The sequence below is a fragment of the Mobula birostris genome, chromosome 26, assembly GCF_030028105.1.
Source record: "Mobula birostris isolate sMobBir1 chromosome 26, sMobBir1.hap1, whole genome shotgun sequence".
Classification (NCBI taxonomy): Eukaryota; Metazoa; Chordata; class Chondrichthyes; order Myliobatiformes; family Myliobatidae; genus Mobula; species Mobula birostris.
In genome coordinates, this window is record NC_092395.1 from 30,536,968 (window position 1) to 30,564,313 (window position 27,346).

The 27,346-nt window shown below is 43.0% G+C and overlaps 1 protein-coding gene across 3 annotated transcripts in view; it reads right to left on the minus strand.

Annotated features, from left to right (window-relative positions):
* The window catches only part of kank3 (KN motif and ankyrin repeat domains 3), a 73,169-nt gene that overhangs the window by 4,550 nt on the left and 41,273 nt on the right, over positions 1 to 27,346 (minus strand). For all 3 annotated transcript variants that reach the window (XM_072244169.1, XM_072244170.1, XM_072244171.1), the window contains 4 exons: positions 22,517 to 22,604; positions 15,213 to 15,432; positions 8,660 to 8,802; positions 6,190 to 6,390 (listed from right to left, as the gene is read on the minus strand). In XM_072244169.1, coding sequence (XP_072100270.1) covers positions 6,190 to 6,390; positions 8,660 to 8,802; positions 15,213 to 15,432; positions 22,517 to 22,604 — 652 coding nt within the window. The remainder of the gene's footprint in view (positions 1 to 6,189; positions 6,391 to 8,659; positions 8,803 to 15,212; positions 15,433 to 22,516; positions 22,605 to 27,346) is intronic.

Sequence of the window (27,346 nt, forward strand, 5' to 3'; positions counted from 1 at the left end):
ACTTTCTCAATAAGCCTTGCATGGGGTTCCTTATCAAATGTCTTGCTGAGATCCATATACACAACATCTATTGTGACAAACTGAAAAATGAAAGTAATTGTAAATACTCAGCAGGCTGGTTGCAGAAATTTAAGAAAAGGCACTGAATTAATTTTTTAAAGATTTGTGGTGATAAAAGTGACAGCTGATCACAAAGCAGTGGAGAAATACATTGATGAGTTTGCCATGATTGTTGCTGATGAAAACCTAACATGCTGAATGGCTGGATTAGTACTTGCCTGGTAAGACAACGGTAGCGTATAAATTCAGTCAAAAGTGATGGTGATGCCAAACAGCCACTGACTGTCCACCTGGGCGGCCAAGGTAGTGGTAACTCACCTATGGTTCAACGTACCCATTGTTTCGTACAAGTTATTAAAAATGTATAAAACTACCCCCCCCCCCCCCCCCCGGCCATCATAGATGCTGTGGACAGGTGGCTATTTGAAATTGCTGGTGTATATGAAACCAGTTGCAGTGCTTGGAACCCAGTAGTAGACAGAGTCGAGGGCAGTCTTTCAACTACAACGGTCCGTGGAGGACCCAGCTCCATCATGTCACACCACTTCGACTGTGGACTGCTCACTCTGAGCTTCACACCAGCTGTATGTAAGCTCTACATGTAATGTAAATGGATTTTGTGTCTTGACTTGGGTCTCATCCCCAGCGTATCTCGTTCTATAGATGCAAATATTCCAAAATCCAAAGCACTTCCAGCGCCAAGCATTTCAAATAAAGACGGGCTGCTCAAACTAATAACTAGGTGCAGAGGTCCAGAATGCTTCACTTTGGAGTGACTGAATTAGAGACCACTGCAGGGACCGGGTCTCTGGCACTGATTCTAGTGCTGTGGCTCAGAAGAGCAGAGAGCTGAAGAGAACTGTGCTGTTGATAGGAGATACCACAGTCAGAGGAACAGAAACGAGATTCTGTGGGCACTATAGAGACACCTGGAAGGTTTGTTGCCTCCCAGGTGCCACGGTCAGGGATGTCTTGCATTGGGTCCAGGGCATTCTCAAGAGGGAGGGGGAGCAGCCAGAAGTTTTTGTACATATTGGCACCAATGACAGGTGGACAAGCTGAGGAGGCCCTGAAGAGAGATATTAGGGAGCTCCAGGGTAGTTATCTCTGGATTGCTGCCTATGCCATGTGCCAGTGAGGGTAAGAATTGGATGATTTGCCAGGTGAATATGTGGCAGAGGAACTGGTGCAGGGAGCAGGGGTTCAGATTTATGGATCATTGGGATCTCTTCTGGGGAAGGTATGACCTCTACAAAAGGGGCGGGTTACACCTGAACCCAAGGAGGACCAATATCCTTGTGGTCAGCTGTGGCAGAGTTGTTCGGGGTGGTGGGGGGGGGGGGAGTAAACTAATTTGGCAGGGGAAAGGGAACCAGAGTGATAATGCTGAGGGTGATGTAGCTGGTTTACAAACAGAGGCAGTGTGTAGTTACTCTCCTAGCAAGGAGAGGCTTATGATAAGGTAAAATTGCAGTCAACAGGAAGAGTTGCAATGTAAAAGGTGGACAAAATTGAAAAGGGCGAATACAGTATTGAAGGTGTAATACTTGAATGCATGCAGTATATGGAATAAGGTAGATGAACTTGTAACATTGTTACAGATTGGGAATATGATGATGTAGGCATCACTGAATCATGGCTGAAAAAAAGATTATATCTGGGAGCTTAATATCCAAGAATAGGATAGGCAGGTAGTCAGAGGGGATGGTGTGGTTCTGTTGGTAAACAATGAAATCAAATCATTAGAAAGAGGTGACGTACGGTCAGATTTTGAATCATTGTGGGTACAGCTAAGGAACTGTAGGGGTGGGAGTTATATACAGACCCCTACAAACTAGTAAGCATGTGGTCCACAAGTTACAGTGGGAGACAGAAAATGCATGTCGAAAGGCCAATGATATAATTGTCATTGGGGTCTGCAACATGCAGATTGGGAAAATCAGGTTGGTGCTGGATCACAAGAGGGCAAATTTCTAGAATGTCTACGAGATGGCTTTTTAGAGCAGCTCATGGTTGAACCCACTCGAGGAACAGCTAATTGGGGTTGGGTGTTGTACAATGAACTGGAAATGATTAGAGATCTTAAGGTAAAAGAATCTGAGGGGAAAATAATCATAATATGATTAAATTCATCCTGAAATTTGAGAAAGAGAAGCTAATGTCACATGTATCAGTATTACAGTAGGGTAATGGGAATTACAGAAGCATGAGAAGAGCTGGCCAAAATTGATTGGAAAAGAACACTGGCAGGGGTGACAGCAGAACGGCAGTGGCTGGAATTTCTGGAAGCAATTCAGAAGGCATAGGATATATACACCCAAAGTGGAAGAAGTATTCTAAAGACAAAATGACAACCATGGCTAACGAGAAGTCAAAGCTGACATAAAAGCAAAAGAGGGGGTATGCAATAGAGCAAAAATTAGTGGGAAGTTAGAGGATTGGGAAGCTTTTAAAAGCCAACAGAAGGCAACTAAGAAAGTCATTAAGAAGGAAAAGATGGAATATGAAAGTAAGCTAGCCAATAAAATTAAAGAGGATACCAAAAGTTTCTTCAGATACATAAAGTGTAAAAGAGGCAAGAGTGAATATTGGACCACTGAAAAAGCTATGCTGGAGAGTTTGTAATGGGGGACAAGGAAAAGGCGGATGAACTGAATTAGTATTTTGCATCAGTCTTCACTGTGGAAGACACTAGCAATATGGTGGAAGTTCCAGAGTGTCGGGGGTCAGAAATGTGCGAAGTTGCCATGACTAGGGAGAAGTTTCTTGGGAATCTGAAAGGTCTGAAGGTAGATAGGTCACCTGGACCAGATAGTGTAAACCCTAGGGTTGTAAAACCAGGTGAATGAAGAGATTGTGGAGGAATTAGTAATGATCTTTCAAGGATCTCTAGGTTCTGGAATTGTTCCAGAAGACTGGAAAATTGCAAGTGTCACACCACTTCAAGAAGGGAGAGAGGCAGAAAAAAGGAAATTATAGGTCAGTTTGTCTGATCTCAGTGGTTGGGTAGATGTTGGAATTGATGGTTAAGGATGTGGTTTTGCAGTTATTGGAGGCACATGATAAAATAGACCATTGTCAGCATGGTTTCCTCAAGGGAAAATTTTGCCTGACAAATCTGTTGGAATTCTTTGAAGATATAACAAGCAGGATAGACAAAGGAAAATTGGTGGATGTTGTGTACATGGATTTTCAGAAGGCCTTTGACAAGATGCTAGACACGAGGCTGCTTAACAAGTTAAGAGCCCATGATATTACAGAAAAGATACTTGCATGGATAAAGCAGTGGCTAGAATTCAGAAGAATGATAACTTAATTGAAACCTATCAAATGTTGAAAGACCCTGATAAAGTGGATGTGAGAGGATGTTTTCTATGGTAGGAGAGTCTAAAACCAGAGGACTCAGCCTCAGAGTAGAAAGTTGTCCTTTCAGAACGGAGATGAGGATTTTTTTTTAGCCATAGAGCAGTAAATCTGTGGAATTCGTTGCCACAAGCAGCTGTGGAGGCCAAGTTCTTTACGTACATTTAAGGCAGAGGTTGATAGATTCTTGATGGGTCGGGAAATGAAGGAATACGGGGAGAAGGAAGGAGACTGAGACTGAGGGAGAAAATGGATCAGCCATGATCGAATGGTGGAGCAGAGTCAATGGGGCAAATGGCCTAATTCTGCTCCTAGATCTTATGGTCTTATGGCCTCCAAAAGAAAATGGGCTAAGTATTGAAAGATAATAGAGATTCAGTAAAACAGTCCAAAGCAAATCCCCACTCAAGTCACACAGACCCAGTAGAGTGTATTGCTGACTTCCATGCTGTAAACTTTGAGTTCCTTCAGGACTGTAATATATTCATACCATACGCAAGAGTTCTAATTAAAAATAAAATCTCTGCCACTAATAGGCCATTGTGAACCTGCCGAAAATTATCATCCTAAGGGCAAGTCTCTGACAACCACATTGCTAGCTTCTGCAAATCAGTATACCTGTGATCAATGTAATCACCTTAACCTGTAGGAATTGGTCCAACAATTCCTCACTCAGGAAATATTTTTCCCACATTCTGTTTATGAAGAGATGGGTAGAACAAGCATGACCATGAAACTAGTAATTCCATCATCCGCAGAATCTCTTGTGTTTTTGATAATGATAATCAGATTTCACTAGTTATTGTTAATATAAATTAAACACATGACAGATCTTCTGAGTGGAATTATATGGAAACGATATCAGTCTGTTCAGCCACTTGCAGATGGCCTATTATGAAATGAAGATATTTTCACATGAAGTTGTTCCACAGCAGCTGCAGAACCACCAAGAGCCTGATGGTGGCCACACTGATCCAGTGTTACCCATCACTTGGCCAACGGCCTGAAGTCGTGCAACACTACTGGCCTGCAGAAATGGCCAGCATTTTGTGTGCGTTGCTCGGATTTCCAGCATCTGCAGGTTTTCTCTTGTTTGTGATTTGATTACTACTCTGGAAAGACTCTGCCAGGGATGCCTACCTTGAGGAAGTTTAAATCTTCCCTTCGACGGGAGTTCAGTGAAACCCTCTCTCACCGCTCCCCCACTGTGATCACTGCTGACCGTGTGCTTACCCAGACCCACTGCTCTCCTTGCCCACCCATTAACTCTCTCTGGAGCTCCTTCCCCCTTTTTATTTCTTCCATGGCCTTCTGTCTCTTTCACCAATCAACTTCCCAGCTCTTTACCTCATTCCCCCGCCCCCCTTCCAGGTTTCACCGATCACCTGGTGTTTCTCTCTCCTCTTCCCCACCTTTTAAATCTACTCCTCAGCATTTTTTCCTCCAGTTCTACCTAAAAGTTTCGGCCCGAAACGTCGACTGTACTTTTTTCCATGGATGCTGCCTGGCCTGCTGAGTTCATCCAGCATTTTTGTGTGTGTTGCTCGGATTTCCAGCATCTGCAGATTTTCTCTTGTTTGTGCCTGAAGTAGTGTGTCTGTTTTAGAAGTTGCTGTGAAATTATGCTTTGAATGCACATGAAGTTGCACCAGCTGGGTTACAATCACAATAGAAATTAGAAATGGGAAAACTATAACCTAGTGCAAACACCATGTCCAAGGATTCTCGACCAAGCAGGAAGGACTACTGTTGATAATTCTGAAGGGAGCTGCTTGTGTTCAGCTAGTCACTGACAAGTATGCTGATCCTCAGTGAATCTAGGTTGATCTCCAACATTTGTCCTTTCATTTATTATCTTGAGTATTCTGGTTCTTGACTCAGCATTGGAAGCAATCTTTCATTTCTTTGTCTATTAAAATGTGTATAATCATCGTCTCATCAAATCTCTCAAACCTCTCTGCTTGGAGGAGAACAATCTATAATTTCTCCAGTTACTGAATACTTCTGACTTAAAATATTCCAATCCGGCTGCCATTTGGTCAGCCTTTCAAGGAGAGTTGCATGGGTGTACTGGGACTGCAGACAGAGCACTGGTGGGAAACTCTTTGGCTAAGTTGGGACAAGTAGAACTCCTTGAGACAGAGAAGAAGGATGAAGTGAATGCACGGTGTTACATGGTGGGTAATAAGAAGCAAACTGAATAAGAGGAACAAAGAGTCTATCAATAATATTCCTGCAAAACCTCAAAGCCGAGGAAAATGGTGTTTACGAGCCAACGTCAAAGGTTGTTCATTTGAATACACAAATTATCTGCAACAAGATAAGTAAACTGATTTCTAAAGCAGAGAATAAGCATCTCAGAGACATCATTGACTAAGGCTGGACAAATCAGGATAAGGGAGAAAATTTAAAATAAAGATATGGAAGAATTATTGGTGGTGAATCATTGGATATCTCAAACCTAGAGTGTATTCAAGGCTGATTTTCAGCTTGTAGGGAATCAATAATCATGGGCAATTGATGTCAAATGTTAGATCAACATCAATCTTACTGAAGACAGAGTAGGTTTTAAAGAAACACTTGTTTTTGTATTTTTACAGTAGGAGGTCCCAACCTGGGTCCACGGACGTCTTGCTTAATGGTAGGGGTCCATGGCATAACAGGCAGGGAATCACTGACTTAGAGGAATTATCAATGATACTTCATTTCTGGGAAGCCATACAAGTTAGTGTTTCAAATCATGCATTAGATGCAGCTTAAACGTACATTATCAGTCAGGGAGATGTTGCACTCTGGCTGCTCCAGGAGGACTTTCACAATCTCCAGACGTCCATGTTCGCAGGCACACATCAGTGAAGTAGAGCCCTCATTGTCCTGACTATTAACATCAGCCCCACAATCCAGCAAGGCCTTCACCATTTCAATACGTCCGTGACTTACAGCCAGCATTAGGGCGGTCTGACCTGCCTGGAAAGGAAAGAAAAATACTTGTAAACTTTGAGTTGGGTGTTCCCTTAACAGATGGGGAATTATAGAACAGAGCAACACTTCAACAATAGCAATAACAACGACAACAAACTGGAATCTTTACAGGACAATTTGTTGAACTTGGATAATTGGCTGTTGGGGACGAGGCTTAATTTTTACAGCTCTCCTCCACTCTCACTGCAACTTAAATGCAAAACATTTTCTATGTTTCCCATTTCTGAGGGAGGTAATGTTTCAAGTTGAACTGAAAAATTAACTCTAGACTTCAAAATTCAAGATTCATCTATAATCAAATAATGTACAAATTATACAACCTTGAGATGTGTTTGCTCATGGGTAGCCACAAAGCAAGAACCCAATTAAAGAAAAAAAGAATAAAAATAAAAATAAAAGACCAACATTCGATGCACGAGAAAGAATAAGTAAATAAATAACATGCAAGCAATTTAATGGAACAGCAACAGCATTCCAGACCAAAATTGAATCCTCAGATCTGAACCCCGCAGCAGCCCAGACTAGGCCCAAAGCCTCAATTCTCTGTTCATCATATCAGGGGGCACGGAGCACAGCAGCCAGGGAAGTCCTCATAGCCTCAGTGCCATGGAGATGACTATCATAGAGAACGAGCGAAATCAGCTCTTGTCCCAACTGACACCCTGTCTTTTCCGTCTGTCTGGGCCGGCATTTAAATTGACCCAACCACAGAACAGCCGAAGTCTCCATGCCCTGGAGAGAGGAGTGAAGATCATGGAGAGTGTGCCAAATTGGCTTTCGCCTCCGATCTGGGCTGACTTATTAGTTGAACTGACCAAATTATTATTCCTTCTAATTTGGTAAGAAGTAGTTTGTCTCCATAATACTATGGATGAAAGTCATGAAACCTGATGCCATTCAAAATAGAACAAACCATCAGGTAAGCATCCCATTAACCACCCTAAACACTCCTTCCCAGCACCACTGACACACCATGGGCGAAACAGGCACCAAAATATGGCACTGCATTTGCTCTCAAGGACTATTCTCAGTAGCTCCTAAAGGCAAGATCTCTACCACTGAAACAGCAAAGAGCAAAGCATACACATGGGATTACTACCACCTGCAAAACCCCTCTTCCCCACTGGGACACACACTATCCTGACTTGCAAATATGTCCCTGTGAAATGTTATAGATGTCGAGCCCAATCCCCTGAAACCTCCTACTCAACAGCAATGTACCAACACCACAATGTATTGATTTCAGTAGTTCAAGGTGACAACTCGGCGCCCCCTTAAAAATACCTAATACTAACTAGCCTTGCCAATGATGCTCACGTGTAATCAACTCAACAAGCAGAGTTTATCTTTCCTGTTCATCTGCAAAAACATAATACATGCTATTCTGCCATTCCAGTGTTGCTCAGCAGGCTATTACTAATCCCCAGCTGTCCTTTATATGGTGACAGGGAGTTGACTTCATGATGTATGATCATGTTTTTCCTGCCATGAAACAACAAGATTTTGACCTAGCAGTGTCATAAGAATGGAATCATTATGTGTCATACTAGATTGTCATTCTTAGTCCTGCAAGCTCTGAAAAACCTCTCAGAGAAACAAGTGGGCATAAGAGTGTTAACCAGGCCCAACCAAGCTGCAAGGGCAGATCTTGACCAACACACCAAGGAGTCTGAGATGGCAGAGCTGGTTGAACTGAATTACTTGTCCCCTCAAACTCCCAGCTATGATGATGGAGAATCGTGGATGATACAGGATTCTGTAATTCGAATTGTTCAATAATTTGATGCCAATCACAACCAAGAGAACGAGATTTTCCAAATTAATTGAAATATGTGGAACTCTTTCATGGAATTAGAGAACACCTCATAACTCAGCTTCATATGATGAGCATTCTATTCAACATCCAAAGAATCCCTCCCTCCATAAATGTGCAACAAAAATTGTGCAGGAATTACTCTCCTAGGATGCTTTGCAGCATCTTACAAACCCAGGGCCTCTACCACAGCAAAGAACAACATATACATGGAAATAACACCATCTGCAAACTCTCCTCCAAGTCACAGCAACTAAAATAGGTGTTCAGACTCGGCCAATCAATGCCAGATAACCTGCTAATAGTGAACCAAGGGAGCAGGACTCAACTGCACAATTTCACCACTGAATTTTGATTTTCAATAGCATCGGCAGTTTCAATTGCCAAGTTGGTTTTGTGATGTAACATGGGTGAATATTAATTACCACCATTGGTGTTCACCTGGCTGGCCTTGGCATTAACGTTTCCCAGACTAAACAACTGCTTCACGACTTTCATCTCTGCTTCGGTTTCCATAGCAGCCAGAGCAGCGAGCATGATAGCTGTGTAGCCCGCCTTGTTCTGCCAGTCAATATTACACACACCTGAAAAATAGGAGAATTAGAGAGGGTAAAATCATCTTAACAAGTGGAAAATTACACAACAAACCACTGGAAGTTAATCACCCACTGGCACCATGAAATTACCCTGCAAGAGTACTCATTGGTACTGCAAGAACATGAATCTCTCCACCCCTGTTTCAAGTACAGCAAGACTACCCACTGTCATTGCAGGATCTTCACACAACGTGGATCATAGAATTACCCAGTGGGGGTAAGAGATCAACCACTAGCTCTATAAGTCTAACCTGTGGCAAGGCAAGAGTGCCTACTGCAATGGTGTGACAAATTACTGGCCCTTATCTAGCCAAGTGGAACCTATGGAGACTGCACATTGTATCACTAACCACAGGTCAAATATGAACCACAAAACTAACCAGTAGTCCAACTTCAAGGATAAATCACTGACTATGAAAAAAATCAACCCAGCCAACTGTGAGATCCTGAGAACAACCACAGTAAGAGACCATTAAAACTACTTATGAGCCTGCAAGATCATGAGACTGACCTCTATCACTGAAAACAAACACAGGCAGAGAGGGCAAGCAAGACTACTGAGGCATCTTCTTTTTCTCCATTTTGTTGCTACCTTCCCATGCTTAGATCCTTGCCCATAACACACATAAACATTCCTGGCAGCACGACGAGACTGTGAAATTACCCAAGACTGCAACTCACCACTAAACACTACTGGCAGAACAAAATTATCCCCTTGTACATCAAGATTAAAATCACTATTGCAGCCGAAAATTTAATAAGCTACCTTTGATTATAAACTGAATATTTAAAAGAGACCGAGCTTAAGTAGAATCAGAGAATCTGAGAGTCTTAAAATGCAAAAACAAGCCCTTCTTCCCAATGTATCCATGTTGACTTTTTTTTAGCCCATCTACAATAATCCTGTTTTCTCACAGTGCTTCATATACCTTTACTGTATGCACTCCTCCCTGATTTGATTTCCCAAATGGATCTCCTCACACTTAGAAACATAGAAACATAGAAAACCTACAGCACAATACAGGCCCTTCGGCCCACAAAGCTGTGCCGAACATATCCCTACCTTAGAACTACCTAGACTAACCCATAGCCCTCTATTTTTCTAAGCTCCACGTATCCATCCAGGAGTCTCTTAAAAGACCCTATTGTTTCTGCCTCCACCACTGCCGCCGGCAGCCCATCCCACGTACTCACCACTCTCTGCGTAAGAAACTTACCCCTGATACCTCCTCTCTACCTACTTCAAGCACCTTAAAACTATGCCCTCTCGTGCTTGCCATTTCAGCCCTGGGAAAAAGCCTCTGACTATCTGCACGATCAATGCCTCTCATTACCTTGTACACCCCTATCAGGTCACCTCTCATCCTCTGTCGCTCCAAGGAGAAAAGGCCGAGTTCACTCAACCTATTCTCATAAGGCATGCTCCCCAATCCAGGCAGCATCCTTGTAAATCTCCTCTGCACCCTTTCTATGGTTTCCACATCCTTCCTGTAGTGAGGCGACCAGACTTGAGCACAGTACTCCAAGTGGGGTCTGACCAGGGCCCTATATAGCTGCAACATTACCTCTTGGCTCTTAAACTCAATCCCACAATTGATGAAGGCCAATGCACAGTATGCCTCCTTAACCACAGGTCAATCTGCGTAGCAGCTTTGAGTGTCCTATGGACTCGGACCCCAACATCCCTCTGATCCTCCACACTGCCAAGAGTCTTGCCATTAATGCTATATTCTGCCATCATATTTAACCTACCAAAGTGAACCACCTCACACTTATCTGGGTTGAACTCCATCTGTCACTTCTCAGTCCAGTTTTGCATCCTATCAATGTCCCACTATAACCTCTGATAGCCCTCCACACTATCCACAACACCCCCAACCTTTGTGTCATCAGCAAATTTACTAACCCATCCCATCATCAGTGCGTTTAGTCACATCCTCAAAAAATTCATTCAGGCTCGTAAGGCACGACCTGCCTTTGACAAAGCCGTGCTGACTATTCCTAATCATATTATGCCTCTCCAAGTGTTCATAAATCCTGCCTCTCAGGATCTTCTCCATCAACTTACCAACCACTAAAGTAAGACTCACTGGTCTATAATTTCCTGGGCTATCTCTACTCTCTTTCTTGAATAAGGGAACAACATCTGCAACCCTGCAATCCTCTGGAACCCTCCAATCCTCCGGAACCTCTCCCGTCCCCATTGATGATGCAAAGATCATCACCAGATGCTCAGCAATCTCCTCACTCGCTTCCCACAGTAGCCTGAGGTAGATCCCATCTGGTTCCGGCACTTATCCAACTTGATACTTTCCAAAAGCTCCAGCACATCCTCTTTCTTAATATATACATGCTCAAGCTTTTCAGTCCACTGCAAGTCATCCCTACAATCGCCAAGATTGTAGTGAATACTGAAGCAAAGTATTCATTAAGTACCTCTGCTATCTCCTCTGGTTCCATACACACTTTTCCACTGTCACACTTGATTGGTCTTATTCCCTCACGTCTTATCCTCTTGCTCTTCACATACTTGTAGAATGCCTTGGTGTTTTCCTTAATCCTGTCCGCAAAGGCCTTCTCACGGTCCCCTTCTGGCTCTCCTAATTTCATTCTTAAGCTCCTTCCTGCTCGCCTTATAACCTTCTAGATCTCTATCATTACCTAGTTTTTTGAACCTTTTGTAAGCTCTTCTTTTCTTCTTGACTAGATTTACAACTGCCTTTGTACACTACTGTACCCTACCATCCTTTCCCTGTTTCATTGGAATGTATCTATGCAGAATCCCACACAAATATCCCCTGAATATTTGCCACATTTCTTCTGTATGTTTCCCTGAGAAAATCTGTTTCCAGTTTATGCTTCCAAGTTCCTGCCTGATAGCCTCATATTTCTCCTTACTCCAATTAAACGTTTCCGTAACTTGTCTGTTCCTATCCCTCTCCAATGCTACGGTAAAGGAGATAGAATTGTGATCACTATCTCCAAAATGCTCTCCCACTGAAAGAGCTGACACCTGACCAAGTTCATTTCCCAATACCAGATCAAGTACAGCCTCTCCTCTTGTAGGCTTATCTACATATTGTGTCAAGAAACCTTCCTGAACACACCTAACAAACTCTACCCCATCTAAACCCCTCACTCTAGGCAGATGCCAATCAATATTTGGGAAAATAAAATCTCCCACCACAACAACCCTTTCCAGAATCTGTCTCCCTATCTTCTTTTCGATGTCCCTGTTACTATTGGGTGATCTATAAAAAACACCCAGTAGAGTTATTGACCCCTTCGTATTTTTAACTTCCACCCACAGAGACTCCTTAGACAACCTCTCCATGATTTCCTCCTTTTCTGCAGCCATGACACTATCTCTGATCAGCAGTGCCACGTCCCCACCTCTTTTGCCTCCCTCACTGTCCTTTCTGAACCATCTAAAGCCTGGCACTCGAGGTAACCATTCCTGCCCCTGCACCATCCAAGTCTCTGTAATGGCCACAACATCATAGCTCCAAGTACTGATCCACGTTCTAAACTCATCAGCTTTATTCATTTCTCCTCGCATTAAAATAGACACATCTCAAACCATCGGCCTGAGTGCGTCCCTTCTCTATCACCTGCCTATCCTCCCTTTCCAAGCTATCTCTATTTGTGAGCCAACCTCCCTTTCCTCCGTCATTTCAGTTTGGTTCCCAGCTCCCAGGAATACCAGTTTAAACTCTCCCAATAGCCTTTGCAAACCTCCCCGCCAGAATATTGGTCCCCCTCAGATTCAAGTCGTCCTTTTTGTACAGGTCACACCTGCTCCAGAAATCCCAATGATCCAGAAATCTGAATCCTTGCCCCCTGCTCCAATCCCTCAGCCACGCAGTTATCCTCCACCTCATTCTATTCCTATACTCACTGTCACGTGGCACAGGCAGTAATCCCGAGATTACTACCTTTGAGGTCCTGCTTCTCAACTTCCTTCTTAACTCCCTGTAGTCTGTTTTCAGAATCTCCTCCCTTTCCCTACCTATGTCGTTGGTACCAATATGTATCACGACCTCTGGCTGTTCTTCCCACTTCAAGATATCGTGGATATGATCAGAAACATCCCAGACCCTGGCATCTGGGAGGCAAACTACCATCCGTGTTCCTTTCCTGCATCCACAGAATTGCTTGTCTGACCCCCTAACTATAGAGTCCCCTATCACTGCTGCCATCCTCTTCCTTTCCCTACCCTTCTGAGCCACAGGGCCAGACTCTGTGCCAGAGGTGTGGCCACTGTTGCTTCCCCCACATAGGCCATCCCCCCCAACAGTACTCAAACAGGAGTACTTATTGTTAAAGGGGACAGCCACTGGGGTACTCTCTAGCATCTGCCTCTTGCCCTTCCCTCTCCTGACTGTTAACACCTACCCATCTCCCCAGGCTCTGGAGTGACTACCTGCCTATAGCTCCTCTCTATCACCTCCTCACTCTCCCTGACCAGACGAAGGTCATCGAGCTGCATCTCCAGTTCCCTAACACGGTCCCTAAGGAGCTGCAGCTCGACATACCTGGTGCAGATGTGGCTGTCTTGGAGGCTGGGAGTGTCCGGGACCTCCCACATCTGACACCGAGCACAGAAATCCAGCCTCACACACATACTTCCTGTCTGTATTCTACAGAGTTAACCTACCTCACCTCGGCCCTTTATCGCCGAAGCCCCGTTGAGCCAAAGCCTCCCTACTCTGTCTCCCTCTACTCTATCACCCGCTCCTCCGATGCCGCTCTATAAAGCTGTCTTCTTTTTAAACTCTTCCCGCTGTTCTCACTGGCCGACCTCCACCTGTCAGACTTAACTTTCATCTGCCAGTGCTCCACCCAACTTTCCATTTGATCTAAATCCTGTTGTAATATTTGACAATCTTCCTCACTATCCACCACACACCAGTTTCTGTGTCATCTGCATATTTACTAGTCATCCCTCTTACATTTACGTCCATATCATCAATATATATTACAAACAAGGAGATCCCAGCACTGACCCCTATAATATCAATCAGAAAAGCATACTTCCACCAATACCTCTTTCTCCTATCATCAAGCCAATTCTGGACCAGATTAGCCAGACCACTTTAGATCCCATATGTCTCATTCTTATGGATCAGCTTATCACTTTGTTTATTTAAGTATCTATCTAGGTGACTCTCAGATGCTCAGTCCAGATAACAGATATTAACTACTCTGTGAAAAACTCCTCATCAGATCTCCTTTAAACCTCCTCCCCCTTCCAATATACCTATGCCCTTTAATTTAAAACACTTCATTTCACAAGAAAAGGTCATGCTACCTACCCTATCAATGCTTCTCATAATTTTGTACACCTCTAAGATGTTACCCCTCATCGTCCTTCACTCAAGAGATAATGGACCTCGCCTATCTATAATCTTTCCTTGTAACTCAAGCACCATCTTTGTGAATGTCTTCTGCACCCTCAAGAAGCAGTTGACACAGATAATGATTGTAGCATTTAAGAGATTTAGACAGTTACATGTACAGGCAGGGAATGGAGGGATGTAGTCCAAGTACAGGCAGTAGAGTTTAGTTTGAATTGGCATCATGGTCAGCACGGACATTGTGGGCAGAATGGCCTACTCCTGAGTTGTATTGTTCTACTTTTAATGAAGATTCAAAAATCTCTGTCAGGGGCCGGTAATCTCCTCCTTATCATCCCAGGATACTCCTGATCAGGTCCTGGAGATTTATTCATCTTCATGCACTTAAACATCTCCTCATTTGTAATGTTGATAAATTTCAGGATATCACTGTTCCCCTCTATGCCTTTCTCCACCTTAAATACAGACTAGAATGATTCATTTAAGACCCCACCCACTTCCCTTGGCTCCACGCACAGATCAATTAAGTGGACGGATTTTTAAGTGGACCTACTGCCTTTAATATAATATTTATAGAATCATTTAGGAAACTCCCTTATCTTATCTGGCAGGGATATCTAATGGCCCCATACTACACTACTAATTTCCTTCTAAAGTGTATTCCTGCATCCTTCATGCTCCTCAAGGAACTGGCTTGATCCCAAGTGCCTATACTTGAAACATCCCTTCTTTTTCCTGACCACGTGAGTGCGTAGTTTGGGTTCCCTAATCCTGTCAGCCTTACCCTTCACTCTAAGAACAATCTGTTGGCCCTGAACTCTTTCTATCTCACTTTTAAAAACCTTCCCCCACTAACCTCGTTCGCATTGGCACTAAACTACGTAGTAATGAGAAGTCCGTCATGACATGCACATTCCTTATCATTAAGACAATGTTAGTTCTGGTTATTAACATGTTAGCAATGCTTAAGTGCTGTAAAGTGTACATTGAGCCTGAGCAATGTCAACGTTCAGTGCCCATTCTTTGACCACTCCAACTTACCGGTGTCCAACAGAAGCCGAACAATCTGGAAGTTGGAATGAGAAACGCAGTAGTGCAGGGCTGTGTTGCCATTCGCATCAGAGAGGTTGACAACGTGCGTGAGGACTGCCGGTGACATCTCGGCGAAGCCCATCAGATAGTCTGCGACGGTCTGGGGTGAGGCGGATTTCTGGCTGGAGATCCTGAACCACTCCTGTTGGATGGCATTTAGACTGGACATCTGCAAACACACAGCAAGAGTGCTCAAGGAGCTCCTGGTGATTCTGCTCTTGATTTTCGGCTGTCTTCCTCAGCTTGTCCCACCCAAAACCAGTTGTTCAGTGGGAGCTGGAGCCAGCTGGCTACAGACCACACCAAAGCAGATTTCTCCAAAGACACTGCCCTAATCAGCGGCTGACAGGCTTGCACAGAACACAGGGAAGTGGCACAAAGACACAAACAGTACTGCTGCTGATTCAAAGCTCTAGTGACCTGGATTCAATCTTGACCTTCCATACCACCTGGGTGGTCTCTCCATGACCTGTTTCCTCTCTTGGACCTGAGTGGTAGAACCTGGGAAGAGTTGATGGGGGGTGGTTGAACAGATAGGTGAGGAAATGGGATTGCTCTGGCACCCAGTAAAGACCCGAAAAAATGAGGATAACATCTTGGTTGATCTTCTCTTGATGTTGCAACAGCCCAAACACAACGGGTCTAGTACAGCTGTTGAACACTGTAAAGGCACACAGGTCACCTATCTACCAGTGAATCAGTGGTGCAGACTCTTCCACTGGCTCTCACTCAAAACCTCGCCAATCGACAGCAGAGAGCTTGGAGCATGCAAGTCCAAAAGGCTGGCCACAGGGTGCACATAACGTAGCGCCAACAGCTACTTCAGCTTGGCCTGCTCCCCTTCATACCACGCCTATATGTGCACTGCCACCCAGCACGGGTGGAGGTAGTTTGGGTCTTTGCTCCATTTGTTGAGATGCTCTGGGATTGTGGCCTTAGATGTCAGCAATCCATCAGGAACTGTCCCTTCAGGAATGTTATCTCCTTCTATGGGGGGGGGGGTAGTTTTAAAATAAGTTGTCATGGGAAGGTAGCATTAGAAAGAGAGAAAAGGCACTGGAAGAACCAAAAGGCTTTTGGATGAAACGAGAATAAAAGGTTCACAATTAGTGTACGTAAATGCAAAATAATTGCATTGAACAAGTTTGATGAATTGGGAGATAATTAATCATGTGGAATTACAATAGGGTAACAGAGACCCAACTATAAAGAGAGGAAACAGACACAAAATGCTGGAGTAACTCAGCAGGCCAGGCAGCATCAGTGGAAAAAAGTATAGTTAATGTTTCAGGCCAAGACCCTTCGGCAGGGCTGGAGGGGAAGAGTCACACTTTTTGGGTATTATTATTGATAATCTTTAGCTTTTTCTGGATGATAGCACTATGTGTCAATAGTTTTCAATGAACATATTAACTGTTTATCCATTAGTTAATCAAGTAGCAGAGCTGCTGTCTCATATTTCCAATGGCCTGGTTTTGATTCTAAAGACGTGCAGGTTAACAGGTTAATTGGCAATTCTAAGTGTGCTTCTCTCCCCCCTCCCCCACCTTTTAAATCCACTCCTCATCTTTTTCTCTCCAGCCCTGCCGAATGGTCTCGGCCAGAAACATCGACTGTATTTTTTTCCATAGATGCTGTCTGGCCTGCTGAGTTCCTCCAGCATTTTGTGTGTGCTGCTTGGATTTCTAGCATCTGCAGATTTTCTCTTGTTTGTAATTAAGAGAGAGCATGGACACATTTGAAATACCTTTGATATAGTGTGTGAAGGAGAGCTAAGAAAGGGAAGAAGGGGCGGTGGCAATCGTGATTAAGGATAATATTGTACTGCTGAAGAGGGAGGATATCCTGGAATGATCAAAGACAGAATCCGTTACCTTAGAAACAAATGAAGTGCTATTACACTGTTAAGATTAAAGTATTGTATGCCAACCAGTGGCAAGGATATTGGGGAAAGATATGCAGGGTAATTGTTGGGATGTGAGAAAGTTGTGGAGCAGTGAAAATGGGGAATACAAACTGTTGGTATGACAACCTGGGGCAGCTACAACATAAGGGACAAAATGGGGCAAGGATACTGATTTCTCGATCAGTATGTTTCTGGCCTGTTTAGAAAAGCAGCATTGCTGGCCTTCACCGGGAAATGTTTCAGGCCAAGTCGATAAGCATCAGTGGGAGAAGCTACAGGAAACAATGATCATAATATTGGAAGCTATTAAATAGCAGTGGAAAAGGTTATAGTCAAAAGCAAGGTAAAAATAGTCAAAAGCAAGGTAAAAATAGTCAATTGGAAATGGGCCTTTTTCAATGAACTGAGAATATGGACTTAATGCTGGTAAATTAGAATCAAAGTTTGCAAGCAAAATTGAGTTTGAATAAAGGAAAGTTTTTAAATTAGAACTGTTGCAGCTACACTTTAGATACATTTCCATGAAAAAGAATTGTCAAGAAATTTAAACCAGATCTCCAGAGGTAATCAAAGAAACCATAAAATGAGCATTCAAGTGAGAACTAGACTGATCATACAAAGTTCAGTGGGAAGTGAATAAAAAATAAAAGAGGGTAAGGGAGCAGGTGCACCATGGACATCAAAAGAATAGAGATGGCAAAAGACACCTGTACAAGAATGAAGAGTATACTGACCAATACTAAACTAGGCATGACAACCCGCCTCAGAGTACTGAAATGTTATGTTTATCCAGTAATGTTATATGGACCAGAATAATGGACAATATCTAGTAACATGAGGAAACGAATTGAAACAGCAGAGATGTGGTTTTTGAGGAGGATGCAAAGAATATCATGGATGAAAGCAATATCTAATGAGGATGTCATGAAGAGAGCAAACACAAAAAGAGAAATAATGTACGAGATCATGAAAAGGCAACGTAACTTCATTGGACATGTGATTAGGAAAGAGGAGTTAGAATGCATGGTAATTATGGGAAAGATTGAAGGGAAGAAAGCAAGAGGAAGACAAAGACAAGTAATGATGGAGACAGCAGCCAGAGAACTGGAAGTGAATATCAATGAATTGATCCACTTGACCCGAAACAGGAGTGTGTGGGCCATGGCAATCAAAGCTCAAACTGGGCACGGCACCTGATGATGATGATGGTGATGATGGGAGCACAAGAAGAGTTCGGGAGAAAAGAAAGGAAAGCATCCAAAAGTAATCCAGGAGCATGTGAAAAGGAACAGGGTTGTAAAAAGAGAGACAGAGCCAACAAGAGAAACCAAAAGGGAGTTTAGTCCTGAAGGAAGAGGGCATGGCTGAAGTACCAAGTTTGTACTAGTACATTGAAGAAGAGTCTCTAAGGCCTCTGCAAAAGAATATGTGACTGAGATTCTGAAATTAAAGAAGTAGTAGAAGAACACTGGACTTAAAATGTATCTGGGAGATCATGGCAGTACTTAGAGCATATCTTGGAAAGATCACAAGGGGATAAGGGTAGAACTTAGGATTACAAAGTCATGATTACTTTGCTAGAGTTATACCATAGGTTTCCCCGTCATTAGCAGGATTTAGAGAAGATCCGTAAGCAATTTGTAGAAAGGTGTAAGCACAAAAGGATTATAGTAGTGTGAGACTTTAACTTTCCCAATATTTACTAGGATTGCTTTAGTGCAAGTAGTTTAGATGGAATAGAATTTTGTTAAGTGTATCCAAGAAATAATATGGGAAAGCCCAACCAGAGTTGGGGATGTTCTTGATCTTATTCGTATTTTAGAAATGAAACGAAGGATAGCTAATGTTGTTTCTTTATGTAAGAATGGCAACAGGGACAGGGCAACTACAAGCCAATGAGCTGTAGGTCAGTAGGGAAGTTATTGGAGAAAACTCGATAGGTAAGGATTCAAGTACACTTGGAAAGGCAGGGGCTGATCAACAATAATCAACATGGCTTTATGCAGAGCAATTCCTGTCAGCAAATTGATTGAGTCTTTTTGAGTAGGTAACTATGAAGATTAATGATGGCTGTGAATATTGTCCAGATGGACTTTAATATGGCACTAGACAAGGTCCCACATGGTAGGCCTTAAGGGTGACTATTAGGCAGATGTATCGGAGAGAATGTCCTGAGAGAAAGGGTGATAAATGGACCTTGAAAATGAACCATGGGTGTTCCTTGGGGATTTAAGTAAAAGTGAAGGGTACAGGTGACCATTACATTATGATGGTTTGAGTTACAAAAATACACCCTAGCAGAATTCACAAATCACTACCCTAAAAGTTTGAAATACAGGATGAAATTCACTCTTATTAAATGTATGTGGAAAAAGTAAGTAATTTAACACAATTTTTTCAACTTGTACGTCTTGACACATAAACAAATGGCACATCTTTGCATTATGGGAGATCAGAGTGTGGGCCATCCTAAAAAACATAACCTACCCACCCATACCCATACCACAGGGTTACCTCTAATTTGATGGAGAACAGTGAGAATGGGAGGGTTGTCGGATGTGCTTATCAATAAATAGGTAATTCTAAAACTTTATCCACCTTCCCTACTCTGATTAGAGTATTAAAGCACTTCCTGAACTGGTTCCAGGTATGGCCCACAATAATCTTATTAAGTTCCAAGTTACCTCTAGCTACTTCCTAGTGGCAGTAGAAGATCTCTTCTTCCTCTTGATGGGATACAATCATTTTCTTCTGCACTTTCCTCAGTAGTAAAACAAGTGACATCCTATTAAAGTGTAAACAACAGGAATTCTGCAGATGCTGGAAATTCAAGCAACACACATCAAAGTTGCTGGTGAACGCAGCAGGCCAAGCAGCATCTGTAGGAAGAGGTGCAGTCGACGTTTCAGGCCGAGTCCCTTCGTCAGGACTAACTGAAGGAAGAGTGAGTAAGGGATTTGAAAGTTGGAGGGGGAGGGGGAGATCCAAAATGATAGGAGAAGACAGGAGGGGGAGGGATAGAGCCAAGAGCTGGACAGGTGATAGGCAAAAGGGGATACAAGAGGATCATGGGACAGGAGGTCCGGGAAGAAAGACAAGGGGGTGGGGACCCAGGGGATGGGCAAGAGGTATATTCAGAGGGACAGAGGGAGAAAAAGGAGAGTGAGAAAAAGAATGTGTGCATAAAAATGAGTAACAGATGGGGTACGAGGGGGAGGTGGGGCCTAGCGGAAGTTAGAGAAGTCGATGTTCATGCCATCAGGTTGGAGGCTACCCAGACGGAATATAAGGTGTTGTTCCTCCAACCTGAGTGTGGCTTCATCTTTACAGTAGAGGAGGCCGTGGATAGACATGTCAGAATGGGAATGGGATGTGGAATTAAAATATGTGGCCACTGGGAGATCCTGCTTTCTCTGGCGGACAGAGCGTAGATGTTCAGCAAAGCGGTCTCCCAGTCTGCGTCAGGTCTTGCCAATATATAAAAGGCCACATCGGGAGCACCGGACGCAATATATCACCCCAGTCGACTCACAGGTGAAGTGTTGCCTCACCTGGAAGGACTGTTTGGGGCCCTGAATGGTGGTAAGGGAGGAAGTGTAAGGGCATGTGTAGCACTTGTTCCGCTTACATGGATAAGTGCCAGGAGGGAGATCAGTGGGGAGGGATGGGGGGGACGAATGGACAAGGGAGTTGTGTAGGGAGCGATCCCTGCGGAATGCAGAGGGGGGGGGGAGGGAAAGATGTGCTTAGTGGTGGGATCCCGTTGGAGGTGGCGGAAGTTACGGAGAATAATATGTTGGACCCGGAGGCTGGTGGGGTGGTAGGTGAGGACCAGGGGAACCCTATTCCTAGTGGGGTGGCGGGAGGATGGAGTGAGAGCAGATGTACGTGAAATGGGGGAGATGCGTTTAAGAGCAGAATTGATAGTGGAGGAAGGGAAGCCCCTTTCTTTAAAAAAGGAAGACATCTCCCTCGTCCTAGAATGAAAAGCCTCACCCTGAGAGCAGATGCGGCGGAGACGGAGGAATTGCGAGAAGGGGATGGCGTTTTTGCAAGAGACAGGGTGAGAAGAGGAATAGTCCAGATAGCTGTGAGAGTCAGTAGGCTTATAGTAGACATCAGTGAATAAGTTGTCTCCAGAGACAGAGACAGAAAGATCTAGAAAGGGGAGGGAGGTGTCGGAAATGGACCAGGTAAACTTGAGGGCAGGGTGAAAGTTGGAGGCAAAGTTAATAAAGTCAACGAGTTCTGCATGCGTGCAGGAAGCAGCGCCAATGCAGTCGTTGATGTAGTGAAGGAAAAGTGGGGGACAGATACCAGAATAGGCACGGAACATAGATTGTTCCACAAACCCAACAAAAAGGCAGGCATAGCTAGGACCCATACGGGTGCCCATAGCTACACCTTTAGTTTGGAGGAAGTGGGAGGAGCCAAAGGAGAAATTATTAAGAGTAAGGACTAATTCCGCTAGACGGAGCAGAGTGGTGGTAAAGGGGAACTGATTAGGTCCTATTAAAGTGTGGTAAGTCTTTAGGTATCCAGAGATCATTCCATCATATTCATTGGTCCTGTGCAAAATATTCCAACTATTTCAAATAACCCTTTAAATAGACCATTTAAAATTTGAGCATATTTCTGTTCACGCATTGACTCACATTGGATTTATAAAACTCTGACGTAAAATAATAATCAGATACCCATGTCGAGGTCAAACATGAGGACTCCTTAGCCCATCTAAATGATGGTTATTTTCTTTGGCAGTACCAGAAGAGTTTGGGTGAAAGATTAACCTGTATTTCTAGTAAAGATGTTGAGGTTCTTCAGAGTCATGACCAATAGGGTTCTATAAAATATTAGCTGGTCAATGAAATATTTTTGCGGCATTGACACTGTTATAATTTTGGAAACTGGGCACGAATTTGCACCAAGATCCCACAAACGGATCTCCCCTCTGCCCTCTATCCAAATGAGATGATAACAGATAATTTGTTTCTGATTTAAGGATTAATATTGGACAGGACCTTAGGTAGAATTCCTTTCCTCTTTAAAATAATACCATTTTTTAATACAGTATACATAAACATCAGAGAAAACAAGAAAGTGTTTATTTTAACCTCTGAACTGAACAGAGGCACTTACAACATTGCTCCACCCTTTTTGAACTGCACAGGAATTGTCGGCTTGTCCTCAGGTCTCTGGAGTGAAAAATGTAGCCACAACCTTCTGACTCTGTTGTCAGGGTCTTATCTACACCTGACACAAACATCTAAACCAGTTCTCCTTGGCAAAATGTAGCATCAATTGTATCACTAGGAACATTATCACAGTGACACATGAGGAAACTCACCACTTCCTTGCTCTTCACTGGGCACGGGTCATTGAAATGATTTTTCAGAATCAAGCAGACTTCCCGCATTTTTGAACTCAGCTCAAATCTGCCAAAGTAAACAGCAGAGGATTCAGGATGAGAATAATATCCAAAAGCCTTTACTACATAAGGCTGATGATCCGTTTTTATAAAACCCAAGGTACATTGCAAGGTTAAACTGCCTAATCATGCCTTCAAACCTTTGGTTTTATAAGCAGAATAAAAAAGCAAGAGAGTTAAAAGTAAAGGTCTTTTAAATTTTAGCTCTATTTATCACATGTACATTGTAACAATGAAACACAGAGTGAAATGAGGGTCATTTGTGTCAACACCCTACACAGTCTGAGGAAAACTTGCAGGTATTGTACTTGGATTCTGAGGAGATGCCAGAGGAAAGCCACAAATGTCACCATGCCTCCAGCACGGCCTCAACAGACTAACCCTTATTAATCCATATGTCTTCCAAATGTGGGAAGGGGAGGAAACAGGAGCACCTGGAGGAAACCCACGCAGTCACAACAAGAACGTACAACCTTCTTCCAGGCAGCGGGGGCAGGAATTGTACTCTGACTGCCGGCACTGAAAAGCATTACACCAGCCGCTACACTATCATGCCCTGCTGTTTTGTTACATCATAATAAAAATACCAGCTCCCTACAGCAGGACGTTATCAAACTATAGGAAGGCTGACACGGCTTGTGAAAGGGCAGTGGAGATTTGCTAGAATAGTCAACTGTTTAGAGCATTTTCCGACGCTAGCACTGTTCTCCTCAGAACAGAGGAGGGGTGAGAGCTGACAAAGAACTATCATGTCATGAAAAACTTTGATAGAGTGTGCCAAAATAAACTGCTTCCTGAGGAAGAAGGATTAGTAAATGAAGGATACAGGTTCAAGGTGACTGTTTTAAAAAATAAAATCGGAGGTGAACGGAGGAACACTGTTTTAGGAAGCTAGTTGTTACAATGCGTAAAGCTCCAAAAAGCAAAAAGCGGTGTTTGTAAAAGGCGCATCTATTGTTAGGGATCCTCATCACCCAGGACATACTCTCTTCCTGTTACTACCATCAAAGAGAAGGTATGTGAGCCTGAAGACACCATTCAACATTTTAGGAACAGATTCTTCACCTCTGCAATCCTAATTCTGAATCGAGTATGAACCAGCCTATGAACTCATTATTTCACTTGTTGCACAAGTGATTTAATTTGATTTTATATGTATTTCTTATTGTAATTTATAGTATTTTGATCTATTGCTCTGTGCTGTTGCTGCAAAACAACACATTTAACAACATATATCAGTGACAGTAAACCTGATTCTGCTTTGTTGCAAAGAGTGGGAAGACTAGATTTAAGAATAATTTAATTTTAAAATAGGAGAATCAAATGAATACTTGGTGAAAAACTAGCAGATATTGAACTAGGATTCTAAAAATATTATATTTAGAACTCAAGAGTTTTAAGTGTAACCAATTTTATTTCAAACTCTGACTAAACTTCAAAGCACCGGGATTGGTTTAAAACTAGTCTAAAGCACAGAAGTGGATATCAACAAAATTTGGAATTTTGCATTAGCTAGCAAAGTCCCTGATCTCAGGAAGGAAATGGTGTACTGGAAATATTAAGGAAGCACATTCCCTAAACCAGGAAACAAGGAAGCAAGGAGATAAGGAGCATTCAACCTCACAGACAAGCTAGGCGCCAATAAATGATTCATTTAACAAAACTGAACCGTAGGCCAGTAATGTTCTTACAAGTCAGATTTAATCAACATATATAAAAAAACTCATAAACACAAGAAAAGAAAGCAAAACATTTTTTTTAAAGTTCCAAGAAAGTAGATCAGTCAAGCTCCAAATTCTGGGAGTATTTACAGTTATAGATGTCTCTAAAATTCAGAAACATGTTCCAAGTATGAACTTCTGCATGAAATAAAGGGGATGCTGCCACTTCTTGTGACTTTCAGGTCATGAGTATAAAACCACTGGTGAACATTTCCATATATATATATAACCTGGTGAGGCACAGAAACTCTTGGCACACGTGGATGTCGTTAATCCTCTTGCACAAAATTCCACTATATTTACAAGACCTGTGAGAACACTGCCATAAACAGGGGCATCAGCCCTAGCTCAGTTTAGTTAAAAGGGATGCACCCCACCTTGACCGATGCACCTGACTTCATCATCTTTATCTTTCCTTTGCTGCTTATTATGCCTTCTCCTCTCACTACTATCTCCAGTCACCAAGATGACAAGAGCTCACAATAGTCTCCCTAACTATCCAAACCTATTATCTACCCGAGTCTAATAGCCATCTACCAGTCAGGGGTTCCCAACCTGGACCCCTAGGTTAATGGTATGGCTCCGTGGCATAAAAAGATTGGGAACCCCTGATCTACCTGGTCTTTTCCAAGGCACAATTTTGTAGTAGTTTGAGTATCACTTCACATTGCCAGCTGTCACTGACCAGAGTTCAATTCCCGTCATTGTCTGTAAGGAGCTTGTGTGATCTCCTCATGACCGTATGCTCTGGTTTCCTCACATGTTCCAAAGATGTATGGATAGGCTTGGAGAACTGTGGTCATGCTATGTTGGTGCCAGAAGTATGGCAACACTAGCATAATCTTTGCTGATTTGATTTGACGCAAACAATGTATCTTTGGATGTTTTGATGTTCATGTGACAAATAAAGCTAATCTTGATCTTTACCACTCTTCTGCTGACTCCAGACTTACCAGCTGTCTAAAAGCAACCCACTCATCTGCTCAGGCCTCAACTCCACCCTTTGCCAAAACATCCCAAATTCTACCCAACTCCAAACCAACGAGGCGCCCAGTTATTTGACTGACTCCCTGTACTCCCCCAACACCTCCTTGATGATCCTCTGCATCCCAGCCTATTGTGGTGATTGAATCTCCATTCCAAATGGCCCTGATCTCAACTCACTTGCTCCATGGCTTCCACAACTCCCAGTGCCACGTGCTAGTCAGGGCAGGAATGGGATGATAGCACGGATGAATGAGTGGCTGAGGAACTGGTGTGGGGGAGGGGTGGAGTTTGAGATTTCTGGTTCATTGGGATGTCTTCTGGGGAAAGTATGACCTGCACAAAAAGGACCTGGGGGGGGAGGGCAATAGCCTTGTGGGCAGGATTACTAGAGCTGTTGGGGAGGGTTTAAACTAATTTGGTCGAGGCATTGAAACCAGAGTGATAGGGGTGAGGATGGGGCAGTTGGTATACAAGTAGATACAGTGTGTAGTGAGACTGTGAGGAAGGACAGGCAGACGATAGGGAAAAATTGCAGTCAGTGGGATAAGTTGAGGTATAACATGGGGCAAAATTTAAAAGGAGGTGAATATAGGACTGAATGAGTTACATTTGAATGCGTGCAGTGTACAGAATAAGGCAGATAATTTAGAGATTGGTGGGTAAGATGCAGTGGGTATCACTGAGTTGTGGCTGAAAGATTATTGTTGAGAGTGTAACATCCATGGATAAATATTGTATCAAAAGGACAGGCAGGTAGGCAGAGGGGGTGAGGTGGCTCTCTTGGCAAAAAATGAAATCAAATCCTTAGAATGAGGCAATATAGGATCAGAAGGTATAGAATCCTTGTGGATAGAATTTAAGAACTGAAAGGGTAAAAAGACCCTGATAGGAGTTACATACAGGCCTCTGAACAGCAGTCAGGATGTGGGATATAAATTACAACGGGAGACAGAAAAGGTACAAGCAACCAGAAGTCAATTGCTGACACTGCCTGCAAGGAGTTTGTACGTTCTCCCCATGACCGTGTGGATTTCCTCCGGGTGCTCTGGTTTCCTCCCACAGTCCAAAGACGTACTGGTTGGTAGGTTAATTGGTCATTGTAAATTGTCCCGTGATTAGGATAGGGTTAAATGGATGGGTTGCTGTGGGGCGTGGCTCGAAGGGCTGGGAGGTCCTACTCCACACTTTATCTCAATAAATAAACAATAAATAAATAAGTAAATAAATAAATACATTTCAACTTTCTGCCTAATGCTATCAAAATTAGCTTTGCCCCAATTTTAGACTTTATATTATAGAGTCATCCTGTCTTTTACCATAACTACTTCAAAAGTAAAAAAGAACTATGGCTACAGGAATTGGTCCTGAATTTCTAGTTGTTTTGTTTACCAGAAGGATAAGCTACTCTGTGGTAGAGTTCTAACTTAGCCCACATGCATTATTTTGATCAACACTTCTGTACCATTTTAAGTTGCCCTGTGGGCACCATTGACGGAACCACTGTACATTTCAAATGTTTCCTGTTTTTTTTGTTCTCTGGCACCTCTTGCTTTTGCCAGCTTTTTACATGACATGTTTCAATAGTGCATTTTCCTCTTTTGCTGTATTGTTGATTCCAATCTTGTTTCTGTATTATTTTATCAGTATCTTTTTGTCCCTTCTGTGTTAGGGCCAAGAGCTCTACGTAGACATATATTTTTGCAGAGTCTAGATATAATTTTAAATCACCATAGAACAATTCCATCTGCTGAGTGGATAGTTGGGCTATCGTTCTGTGTCTACTAACATAAGCATACAGAATACAGAGGAAATGTGCAGATAAACTCTTCATCGACAAATATTAGACTCAAATTAAACAATAGCAGGGCGTGGGGACAGATTACAACAAAATCTTTTCCAGCTGAGGATATAACATTGGTTCACATGAGTTTCCAACAGGCTGTAAATAGGGAAGCAAAGAATTTGCACCCATCTTCCCTCTCTCAGCTCATCCAACAGCATAGAGTGCAGAACACCTGAGATCAGTCAGTTCATCCTACAG